Consider the following 13,101-nt stretch of genomic DNA (forward strand, 5'->3'; position numbering starts at 1 on the left):
AAGAGTAGTAGTTACTGTTCTATTTACGAGCATGGCGTAGATCTAGTCAGTTATGATCGATTCTATGGCCATTTCAGCCAAGGCTGACTCGATAGATTTAGGTAATGCAATGTAAATTGCTCCTTTGATATCAAGTAATACGGCCACAAATACATACATTCAATAACACTGTCATGTCAACAAACCATACATATAACTTGGTGTGAATGGCTGGATTGTTGCAAATCATTTATATAAATTATAAAATGAACTGTGGGAATGAAAAAACATGATCACACATTTATTTGTGAGAAGAGAAACAAGCCATAAACGAAATTGTTTCAATACACAGTGAGAATAATGAACTTACTTTGATTTTGATTATTTCATTCATCATTTTGCATTTAATGTGTTCAGTGAGTGAATTGTTTCCTTCATTTATTTATATAAGGGCTTAGGAGCTTACTCACTGTGAAGTCTAATATCTCCTTTATATTTCTCTTACTCAATTTGACTACATAATCATGAAACACCTTGTATATAATGTAATTTATTATGAAATATCAATGAAATAGAATATATTCACCCTAGACAGTTCCTTAAAGACAGTTCTGGAATGAGATGTTGGATTATACTAACTTGATACAATCGAGCAAACACAGCTTAGAAATGTGTTGAAAATGAGCAATAGTTGCTTACTACACACATCCTAGTAGAACAGTGAAAACGCTGAAGATAAAAATTCTTCTTTCAACTCCTTAACGTTTTAACAACTTCATATCGTCCCCAAACACAATTGCTTATCCATGACAAATATGATAATACATAAAAACTCGTTATGTAAAAATTCTAATTCTGCAACTAAAATAAATGCAAGCACCATCCAGTCCTTCATACCAGAGATAATTTACTGATGTTTTGTACAGATTCCGACTACCTTATTGTAATGTTCTGGTTGGGTAAGGCAGTCTATCAAGAATCGACCCAAATCATGCTTAGATATAGTATTGCCCGAGATGTGTCGTGTTGCGTTTGGTAGTCACTACTGGGTTGATCTGAAAATGAACAATTTTGGTGCAAGGTTTTATACTTTTAAGTGAATCAAGTAAAATGTGACGCAGTAACCGATTTTCATGAAAATTTCTGAGAAGTTTCAGAGTAGCCCAAAAAGGAGAATAATTTTTCACTCCAGTAGCTCAAATGTTTGGACTTACGAAATATAGTATCTAAACAGTCAAAACTGTCAATGATTCAATTATTTCAGGAACTCAATTCTGGTCATGAAAACTAATAAAACGACACATTCTTTTCATAATTATATGCTGCCGACTGACAAATGGTTGTATAATTTTACTGCATTATGAATTACTGAAGTTTTAATTAATTCAGATATTGGAAGGTGTAATCTCAAATTGTTGATTCGGAGAGTGGATCCAAAAACTAAATCATAAAGACCCTTGTTTTTATGTACTAAGCACAGAGTGTCAAGTACGTATAAATAAGGTAGAGTAAGATTTTATGTTTAAAGGTGATTGACAATGTTTCATTATGAATTTCATTAGTTCGGACTTCCATTGTCTGATATAATATAAAATGATTTGAAATCCCCGAAAGAACTAATATAAAAGGAAGAATTAAAAAAAAATAGTTGAAAATAACAATTATATTAGGCCAAAAAAATCTTAAATGAAGTAATAGTGAAATAAAATACAAGTGAAACAGAACAATTGAACAAAAAATGAAAATAAAAAGTGAAGAGATTCCAAGCCAAGTTACTTCACGACGTTTCGATTGTTGGTATCCGTCTTCCGGTGACGACTGGACTTATTTCTCCGAGAGATGACTATATATGGGTCATTCGAGTACTTTCACTTATCTTGGCTTTCCTATTTCCGCTTCACCGGTTTAGTGGAGGATGACTGTTTGGCGGAAGTTGGCAATTTTTTGCTTGATTATGGGTTGCCTTATGCTGCGTAGCTTGGCTGAATACATTGTTGGACAACATGTATGCGGCTTCTCCTCCTCCTAAACCAATGTTCCTCCCTGTGTATGATCTCAACTTGGGACCACTCGATGTTATGTTGATGGGTCCAAACATGATCTGCTACTCCTGATTTGCGGGTTTTCCCTCGCTGTGTGTGTTTCTTGTGCTCGGCAATGCAAACATTCAATGGCCTCTTAGTTTCACAAATATAGGATTTTCCGCATCGCATCCGGTAAATGCAATTCTTGGAATCGCAATCCGCGTTTAGTGGCCTGGTTTTCGTGAGGCTGCTAGGGGTAGTGTTTCCAGATATAAAGCAGGTTCTGATGTTGTTCACCGAGTGGTCTCAAGCTGAGATCATACACAGAGAGGAACATTAGTTTAGAAGGAAATTCAAAAAAGCCCTATACATGTTGCCCAACGATGTATTCAGCCAAGCTAGCGTAGAGATACGCAACATGGAATCCTATAATCAAGCAAAAAATGGCAAACTCCCGCCAAACAGTCATCTCCTACTAAATCAGTGAAGCGGAAAAAGGAAAGCAATACTCGAATGACCCATAAATAGTCATCCTTCGGAGGAATTAGTCCAGTCATCATCCGAAGACGATAGTGGATACCAACAATCGAAACGTCGTGAAGTAACTTGGCTTGATATGTCTCAACTTTTTATTTTTATTTTTTGTTAACTTGTTCTATTTTACTTCTATTTTATTACACTATTATTTCATTTCAGTTTTTTTGCCTTATATAATTGTTATTTTCAGATATACATATTTAATTCTTCCTTTTTATTAGTTCTTTCAGGGATTTCAGATGATTTTATATAATATCAGACAATAGAAGTCCGAACTAATGAAATTTAAGAATTTTATATCTACAATTCCTAGCAGCACGTTTTTGAAGAGAAAAGTTATGACTCACATTTCAAAACTCCTTTGACGTATGTCAAAGAAGTTGAAAAATAAAAATAAGTTCAAGTGATTACTATTATAAAGTGTCATCCCCAAAGTATGCACCATATGGGAAACTTATTTATTAAGAGTTTTTCGACAATATGTTACTCTTGATAAAAGTTTGTGCATCCCCTAAAACTAAACCTGCATCAACAAAATATAGTAAACCCACGTAATATACGAGGAGCCTTCAAATATTTGATTTTGAGACAAGAGTAAAGTATTCTTATTTTGAATAATTTTGAGAAGTGTTATTTAAAGTTGTTCAACATTAAAAAATACATCCAGATTTGAAGTCATGGCCATCTAAGTGAAGTTTTATTTTATTACTCATTTTTTAAATGGGGACTAGGAAAACAATACATTTACTAAAACAATAAATAGACAGCATCCTGTATAAGACGGTTCATTATGTAATCCTGTAATATTGCGAATTACACAACTATGATGTTAACACAACTTTTTTGAAGAGTAAAATAATTTTCAAAGTTTTTGGTGCAGTTATTTTTATTTTTTGTTAACACCGAAAATTACTCAAAATTATACTGTAATGTAACAATAACTCAATATTCAATAATATCAAATCACAAAACATCAAAATAGAATAGGTATTTCGGAACAAACTCATTGATTTTCTGGAGATTTTCTTGTCCAAAATAATTCTCCAAAATAATCTCCAGAAAATCAATGAGTATTTCCAAAATACCTATTTTATTTTGATGTTTTGTGATTTGACATTGAATATTAAGTTCTTGTTGCAATGCTGTATAATTTTGAGTAATTTTCGATGTTAACAAAAAATAAAAATAATTTTGCACCAAAAATTTTGAAAATTATTTCAAAATTGACTGTGGTTAACACCATAGTTGTGTGCTTTGTAATATTGCAGGTTTTTAAAATAAACCGTCGTATACACGATGCTGTCTATTTATCGTTTTAGCAAATTTTTTTTCGAAGTCCCCACTTTAAAAAAATCGATAAAATAATTAAACTTTACTTGATGACTTCAAATCTAGATGTATTTTTTAATGCTGAACAACTTTTCTTTATAACATTTCCCGAGATTTTTCAAAATAAGAGTACTTTACTCTTGTCTCAAAATCAAATATTTGAAGGCTCCTCGTATATTACGTGTATTTCACTGCATTTCGTTGGTACATTATTAGTTTTAGGGGATGCACAAACTTTTATCAAGGATAATATTTTGTCGAAAAACGCCTAATAAATAAGTTTGCCATATGGTGCATACTTTGGGGATGACACTGTACATACCATACCTAAAGTGCGTCTCAAATAGCTTATGGGCAAAATTTGTGAATACAAGTTATCTACTAAATGGCCTCTACATTGATTTATATCACGCAGTACCTTTTTGGGGTGACCTTTAATAAATATAAAGCACCCCTTCTGTGGCAAAATACAATGCTCATTCTGATGGTGGTTTATTTTGAACTTTTTGGACCTCCAAGCGACTCCTTGTGGAACACCCAACTCGAGGTAAGAGTGAGACAAATGGTAATATGTGTGTGTGTACGATCGCAAGTCGGAACTACACGGGTGAGGTCATGAAGTCGGGCCATAGATTGGGCCATTTGAATCCGCTAAGAGGTCTGAAAAAGTGTAAAATGAACCTCGATAAAAAATAGCATGGCATTTTTCCTCAGCAGCGGTGCTGCAGAACTTTAGCAGAAAAACAGTAGAAACATTGACTTCTTCACAAAAAATGTATTTCAAAGAAATAAATAAAAAGTTAAGCCTTATGCTACATTAAAACAATATCGCAGTAATTATTCAATATAATGTATGTTCAGTTTTTGTCCACTCATAACTTTGTACCAGCATATTAAATGAATTTTATGCTATATAGATAGATAAGATATTTATTTTCTCCTTCATTGCCACTATTACATGGATTAGGTAAGTCAGAAATACATAAAATGAAATGTAAAATGTATAAGGTATATATACTAAACACATCTTCCATAGACATGGATTGTGAACGTCAACTAGGATATAAACCAAGGTAAGCTTATGGAAATTACATAAAATATGAATTGTGTGCAATTAAATAGCATACAACAGAAACAAACTTAGTATACTGGAGATAAAATCCATGTATATACTAATACACTGTGTACACCGATACACTATTTGTGTGTTAGTATACACAGATGTGAGTTATGTATAACTGAAAATCGCAATTAAGATACAGGTCCAGAAAACATTACACATTAGCATAATTAGTGGGTAATTATACCCACTAATTATGCTAACAAGGTTTATTTATTGGTTATGTACTACTATTTATAGTTTTTAAATAATTTTCAAATTCTTGTATATTGTAGAAGCAACCTTTGTTCATAATCTTTCTCAGTTCTTTTTTGAAGATTATTACAGACGAACATTTGATATTGTGAGAAAGCAAGTTGAAATAAGAACATCCTCTGTTCCTCTGTAGATTCCAGTTTTTTTAAAGAATGCGTGATTAACCCTGCCCAGTCGCAAATTTTTAGAATTTCTAGTGGCATACTTTGAAATATCCCCGACTTTCTCAAAGTAATTGACGTTTGTTTTGACATACATTAAGATTTTCATGAGATATAGGGATGTTCAAATCAAATCAAATTATGCTTTATTACCCAAGATATAAACATCTTATTGGCAAAGTCTGAAAGTATCTCGGCATGATTCCTTATAGGAAAGATCAAATATTACACGAATTATCCTTTTTTGTATTACAAAAGGTCTTTCCATCCATCCATTTTTTTTTATATCCCTAAAATTAATTTCATAGCTCACCCGGTATAGGGACCTATCATATGGAAGTTATGTAGGTATATGAAATTCCCCCTTTTGTTTGTTCTCACTTCATAAAATGCCGATACTAGTTGGGCTATATATGCATCGCATCTTTACGGGAGCGAAGAGTTCTGTCAGTACCTTTGCAAGAGAAACATCTTAAACAAAGAATAGCCTATAAATACAAACAGAAGTCTGGTTTCTGTAGATCGGATCTATACATGCAGTTTTTTTATCATGTGGTAACATTGCTATATTCTAAACCTTAACAGATACGAAGACAATTGTATGAGAAAAAAGGTAACTGTCATCGAGAACAATACAATGGTCAAAGAAAATTTACGGGGACTCTCGCCCTTCTCGAAAACAAAAAATGCTTGTTTTTCGTTTTTTTCGAATGGAATTGTTATTTTGAAGAATATCAAAAAATGGAAAAGGGAAATGTGATTGTATTCGAAGTGCACTAGCCGATATACTTGCAGGCATATTCAATTTGAATACTCAGTCAGAAACTTTGCCCCCAACGGAAAGAACTGATTTGCCCCAGCCCATCAGTCAAGCGTCATCTTCGAATGAATCTCACGAATCTCAGAACAATGTTTTTTCAATATGTTCCTCTAATTTACAATGTTTATTTTTTCATGAGTTCAATTTCTTTGGTTGTAATAACTACAATAACTAGCATTGTAGAAAAAAATGTTTTTTTTTATATGTTTCTTCAATTTTTGATGGTTTTTTCCAATTTTAATGTTGAGTTCCATGACGAATAATGTTGTCTTTCGCTTTGCCCCAGTACTGAATCCACTTTACCCGGGGTGCTGGGTAAAGTGGATATTCATGCCATCATTGAAAACTGATCAAGGAAAGTCTAAGGTATTCACGTTGCCCGGGTTTCCCCTATATATTCAAATGATGGAAAGACTGATCTGCTATTCAGTTATGCAAAATCAAATAGAAATCCTCTTTTGGCACGGAATATGTATGTTGAGCTATGCAAGAATCGTCGTATTCCGAACATCCAAATGTTTGGACGATTAGAAAGAAATTTGATGGACTATAGTGCATTTGACAGAAAGAAAACAAGAAAATGTGTGGTTACTGGAAGTGAGAGGAATCAAATAAATGTTATGGGTAAGCAAATATTATCACATACAAATTTCCACAGTGAAAACATCTTTTCTTTTTTCTATTTAGGATTGGCCAGTTACAAAATTTATGCTAATCAATATTGTTATTTACGAGAAATTGCCCACGAAATGGGGATTTCTGTAAAATCCACCAGAACTATTTTGAAAGGGATTACGGAAGGAGAGTACGATTTGCGAATTGGTTAAGACATATAAATAGGGAAGTTGGAAATATTTGTAAAAAAAATAATATGGACGGACGAATCAAAATTCAACAACAATAGTTGGTTTAACAGAAATATCCATAATAGGCGGAATGATACAAATAAAACCAATTTCCAAAAAATGTTCGGAATAAATGTTTGACTGGGAATTGTGGGAACAAACATCCTTGGCCCTTTCTTTCACGATGATAATTTGAATAGTGAGCTGTATCTTTATTTTCTATTCAATGAATTCGAGCATTTTATGTAGATTACCATGTAGTTTTCATTTTCCGTATTGGTTTGATTTTTCGCAAAAGTTAAGAGAAAATAAATTGTTTTTTTGTTTGATTGTTGTCACTGATGATGTTGGTTATTTCAAATGACACGCTATAAAAATATCAAATGTGATATACCCTTGGGTTGTAAATTTATCGCTTCATCAATATCTGTAATGAAAAAGACAGATCCGTATTTTAAAGAAAAGTTGATGGCGGCCATGTTGACACGAAACGTTTTATCGAATATTTATCATTGCATCGTCATAGTACACTTCGCCGAGAGTAGAATAGCGAAGGAAGAACGTCCCGAAGAAACAGTTTGATCCATCCATCAAAAGAACCGGATCATCATACCCAACCACGTTAGACCCAGGCAGGAATTCCGACACACTATCTCATTAAGTTGAGATTCACTACCTATTTCCAACGATTTCTTGAAAATTTTCATCGTAAATATTTTGTAGAGGTCTCAGAAAAGTGATTATAATAATTAAAATTGGTGGCCTGACTACAGAAGTCAAATAGATAGGAACAAAATCAAACAAAAAATCAACTATAGATCGAGTAACTGAAAATAAAGTAATTGTATAAAATCTAGTTATTCTTGAAGAAGCAATGAATTTAGTTCTAAAGGATGAAAATTTCAGACAAACTCAAAATATGATTTTTCAAAATCGTCCAAGTTCCACCGCGAGTACTAGTGTACAAAAACAACAACCACAAATACAAAACTATAATTACTTTCCACAAGTCAGTCGTTGCTGAGACTTTGAGATAAAACCTTTGTCGTGCCACTGATGATGTATGCCGCAGTGGCGGACGAAACGTTTGGTACCAGGTTTTATTCCACCACGGCCTACCAGCTTAGATTTTGTTCTGTTCAGTCTCAATTTTTTTTATATTGGAGAACGAATAGGTTCTTTTAATGAGTTCCATTGATTTGTAAATGTGAATTTTCTTCAAAAAATACACTATGGCCAAAGACTGTAATTCAAAACTACGGTATTCAGATTGATATTTCGTTATTTTTTTGATAAAGAAGAATTCATGATGAAACTTTCTGTCTGATCGTTTTTGGCGTCACAGTGCAATTCTATTCCACTCGAAGGATAATAATTAGCCAAAATTTCATTAGTTCATTGTCTAATATTATATAAAATGATTTGAAATCCCTAAAAGAACCAATGAAAAAATTGAAAACAATAGCTGAAAATTTAATTATATTAAGCAAAAAAACCCTGAAATAAAATTACAGCGAAATAAAATACAAGTAAAAATAGAACAATTAAACAAAAAATAAAAAATTTAGATATTCCAAGCCAAGTTACTTCATGACGTTTCGATTGTTAGATATTTGTCTTGGAATCTCTTAATTTTTTATGTTTTCTTTAATTATTCTATTGATACTTGTATTTTATTTCACTGTAATTTCGTTTCAGGGTTTTTTGTATAAAATAATATTTATTTTCAGCTATTCTTTTATCAATTTAAACACAAGTAAGTTCACTTTCCGCCATATTTGGGTCAAGATTTCCAACCTCGAATTTTATGCTCAGTCGACCTACAGCACAACCGACTGAATCTGATGCATTTACCAAGCGAGCCAAGTTGAGGCATGGACTATTATTACAGAGTGAGTCGTTGTAGTGGTGGTTTTGTATTTGTGGAAAATTTGTGTGTAGTTTCAAAATGAACAAGTGTCGAGCTGTGGGTTGCTGTAATTTGCAGGGTGATGTCGGCATTCAATTTTTTCGAATTATTTATTGAAGTAATGAACATATAACGAAAATCATAAAATAAATTGGTATAGATCAGCAGCAACAGGAACGGCTACATTCATTGAAAAAATGGATACACTGTTTGATATTTTAAATTCAAATAGATTTGACGATGTGAAAGATTTCAATAAACCTTTTTTTGGAACATCAAAACAAATTGATTTTCTGAAAGAAATGAAAATATTTTTCAACAAAATAACTGTAATATCAAAAAAAAGGAAAAAACGCGACTGGACAAATGAGATTCGTTTTGGCATTTCTGCAACTTTGGGAAAACCTACATAGTGAAGGACACTCCTACATATTAACGAGGAATATACCTAACTCCTATTGAAATTACCAGCGTTTTCAAAAACACTTTACTCTTCAGTATTTCACACTGGCAGAAGGAACTAACTGTCTAGAGAAGATACTAGTGAGATTCTATCTAGTATTATAGATGCAGACATAAATACAATGAAGATTCTTGTGGAAGTTCCAAAAAATCCCTATAAACAAACCTTTGAGAGTAGAGACAAATGATTATAGAACTCTAGCCACTCCAGAAGGCAACAGCTTGGGCTATGTTTGTGGATATCTTTTAAGAAACTCATCATTCTAAAAAACCTTTAAAATATATTAGCATGAGTTTTTGACCTAAATTGTATAATCTTACTATATAAAATATACGTTTATTTCACCACCTTGTCTTATTTTTTATCAATTCCTAAACAGTTCACAATCATATGAGACATTTATTGGGAGCTCCTCGTAGCAATGATGAAGTCAGATCATAGTCACATATTTTTTGATCGAACCTCGTGCAGAGGTGTACAACAGATCTTAGCCTACACCCTCCTGCCCCGCCACATGCCAACAAAAAATAAAATCTTGACCCGAAACATCAAAGAGGCGGCCGACTGGAGTGAATTTACTTCTGTTTACTTATGTACGGTGCCGATATAAAGCTGCTCCTACCAAATGAGACCTAGCCGGCTCCAAAGCAAATGAAGGAGACCAATTGTGGAGTGTTGCAGTAGTTTTCACATTTTCAATTCATTGTTTACCCAAAGATAATTTTCTCTATTGAATGTCTGGATGCTCTTCAGAGAATCAGGCAAAATGTTATATTTTCAAACAATATAATCATTATATTTGCAACTCGTTTTTTGATACTTATAAGCAATGTGGATAATTTTTTCCATCTATTAACGATTCCCAGTCTCCAATCAATCCATAATTAAACCTTATATTACCCTTAACTTGAATTATTGCCATTAGAAGAGGAACCCTGTTCGAGAATCGAAGATATTTGTATCCATATTCTAAATAATGAAATCTCCAAAAACTGTTCACTGAATTTGTCAAACGGAAATACCAACTAGTGCCATATTATCGAACCAGTAAACAAGGCTTAGTTTATTGTTATCCTCATTTATTAAATTACAATCGAGAAAAATTCTAAGGAACCTGGATATGAGGAAATTATTCAGCCACAGCTGATTCACATCACATGTAACTTTACTTATAGGTGGCGAAATATATTTCAACTTATCAGAAATACGCGACGGACTGTTGCTGCTCATGTGTTTATGTGGAGTAAATTTCCTGTGAACGTTTTTCCAAATGGATTTAATCTCCAGCGATCCAATGTAAATCGCTACTTTCCCACAGGCACTGCTCTGAGAGCGCCTTAAGAATTCTCCTGTAGTGCTTGTGTTTTGTTCTCAAAAAAAAACTATGCCCCTTCCATTCAAGCAAAACCCTTGCAGTTACCCAAAATAGATACCATTCAGATCCATTCTGAAAACTACCTCATTCGAGTTTAAAAGAGAATCAACCTAGACAAACTAACAAGACCTCAGGACCTTGCCAAAAACTAGTTACATTGACTTCAAGCCCTCGTAGACTTCTTATATATTATTCTATATCTGTATCTTCATTATTATTTTGACTGTCACTTGATCCACTTAATCACTTAGATTCCAAAAATTGAAACAACTTAATCAAATGTGTTAAATATATGAAATTCTCCTTTTTGTTTGTTCAGCACTTCATAAAATGCTGACACAAGTCTATATAAGCATCCCATCTTTACGAGAGCTTGGAATTGTGGCCCCAACTTATAATTTGCCAGATCAAGGAACCAGTAGTAGGAAAGTAGCATGATATTACTTCGGATGCAGAATTGAAATGTAAGCTATTTAAATTCGATTTTTCATGCACTTTTTCTAAATTAACTCAGCCACTACCACTTACGCTCAACTCTTACATCATACAGTTGGAATTGCATCATGGATTCTATAATTTAGGTTAGTGTATTTTCAATTTGGTTTCATTATTTATATTCATACGAACTGCTAGAATGTGTAAAACTATTATTTTGAAAAATGAGGTGAGTACAACTCTTAAACTATGTTCTGTTGGGAAAAAGTATTTTCTCAATTATAGGATATTCTGATCTTTCCTGAAAATGTAATTAAAATTGGCTACTGCATCATATTTAGAAGAAGTGCTGGCTACATGAGGTGCGATATGCCCCAAAACGTGAAAAATTTTACCTTAGAAATGTTCGATTGCTGCCAGCAAAGAAAAAGGTGCATGTGCTTACAATTAAAAGTGTTTATTTCCAACCAAAAAAAATTGTCGATGTGTAAAGTTAAAAATCATCATTTTTGGTATGCAAGATTTTTCAAAAACAGTAAAAAAGAATCAGAAGGCAAGTTGAAGCTGAAGGGTTGTCGAAGTTGCGGAAAATATTGGAAAATTACATTTCAAAGAAAACTTCTGATAACTTCAATGTACACTATTTATTTATTGAGCAACATATGTGGAAAGTATCGTAGGCTAAAGTAGAAGAGATTCTGAGAAAATCTTGAGAAGTGTAAAAGTGTGTCAAATCTATTTTCCGGTTTTTTTGGCGTTGTGTACGGTTGTATTGTCAGCTTATAAATTCCACAAGTGATAAAAACCAATAAAAGGGGTTGCAAGTTCTCAACTACAATTTTTATCGGTGAGACTTTTTCCTAAGCAAAGTAAAAAGTTGTTTCCTCAAAATAGGTATGCTGAATATTGCGGCAAATATCCCTGACACCACAATGAGTACCACTAATATATAGAGTGCAGTCCAAAACTTCAAATTTCCATCCAGAGAGCAAGCCATACTCTTCAATTCTATCGAAGGAGTTAAAATTCAGGATTACATCATTGCCATCGGACCCTAACTTCAGCCTAAAAATATGATTTTCTCTTCTAGAATCTCCAATAACAGAGTTTGTATATACCACTCCAGTCTTACAGTTGTAGATACTTTCCTTTAACAAGGTGGTGAAATAGAGGTGATCTAACAACTACTGAAAGCACGGAGGTTAATAACTCCCGCAACTCGATTGATCCTATCAAATTTATGCCCATCAATTCCTCACACTATAATTGACAGTAGCCTTAAAGACTTATGTTTGAACCTTATGTCCCCTACTACCTTTCTCAGATTCGGAATTTCACAACCGGAGTTCCGCCATCTATGAAGTTTCTGTAGGCAACTCTATGTTCAATCCGACACCTCCACCTTCCCAGAATCAATTGTCATTCCGTTCGAAAACACTCGATATCGTATCTTTCTTTCCGAAGACAAGTAAACCTTCTTCAAATGTAAAAAAATTGTTATGTACTGTACTGAAACAGCTAATGAGATCCCTGCTACTGCTAGTAACAAAGGCCAAAGGAAAAATGAACCTATTGTAATACCAACACAAATCACCACCACAGCACAAAAACGTTCAATATCGGAGGTAGGTAGCCCAATGATCTCGAACACCGACTCCAATCCACCCGCTCAGCCCGAATTTGTCCAGCCGTCGCAAATTCATATAAAACCGAAGAAATCCACATCAAACCCTACAGTTGCACTTCTTTTTCCAGCAAAATTTTGTTTTTGACGAAGAATCACCTCCCTTTCCTCTAGTTTTCAATTAAATCGTCAGTTTTTTGGGAAATGGATCAGATGATCCATATG

The 13,101-nt window shown here is 33.4% G+C and overlaps 1 protein-coding gene across 1 annotated transcript in view; it reads right to left on the reverse strand.

Annotated features, from left to right (window-relative positions):
• Nucleotides 1-513: 513 nt before the first annotated feature.
• Nucleotides 514-13,101, reverse strand: part of LOC111511470 (flavin reductase (NADPH)) — a 30,386-nt gene continuing 17,798 nt past the window's right edge. The window contains 2 exon segments of the mRNA XM_023167481.2: nucleotides 514-993; nucleotides 996-1,034. Of these exon segments, the coding sequence (XP_023023249.2) occupies nucleotides 887-993; nucleotides 996-1,034 (146 nt within the window). The 3' untranslated portion in view covers nucleotides 514-886.

Source organism: Leptinotarsa decemlineata, unplaced genomic scaffold, assembly GCF_025532065.1.
Source record: "Leptinotarsa decemlineata unplaced genomic scaffold, Ldec_3_MD MMD2_tig00078422_RagTag_RagTag, whole genome shotgun sequence".
Classification (NCBI taxonomy): domain Eukaryota; kingdom Metazoa; phylum Arthropoda; class Insecta; order Coleoptera; family Chrysomelidae; genus Leptinotarsa; species Leptinotarsa decemlineata.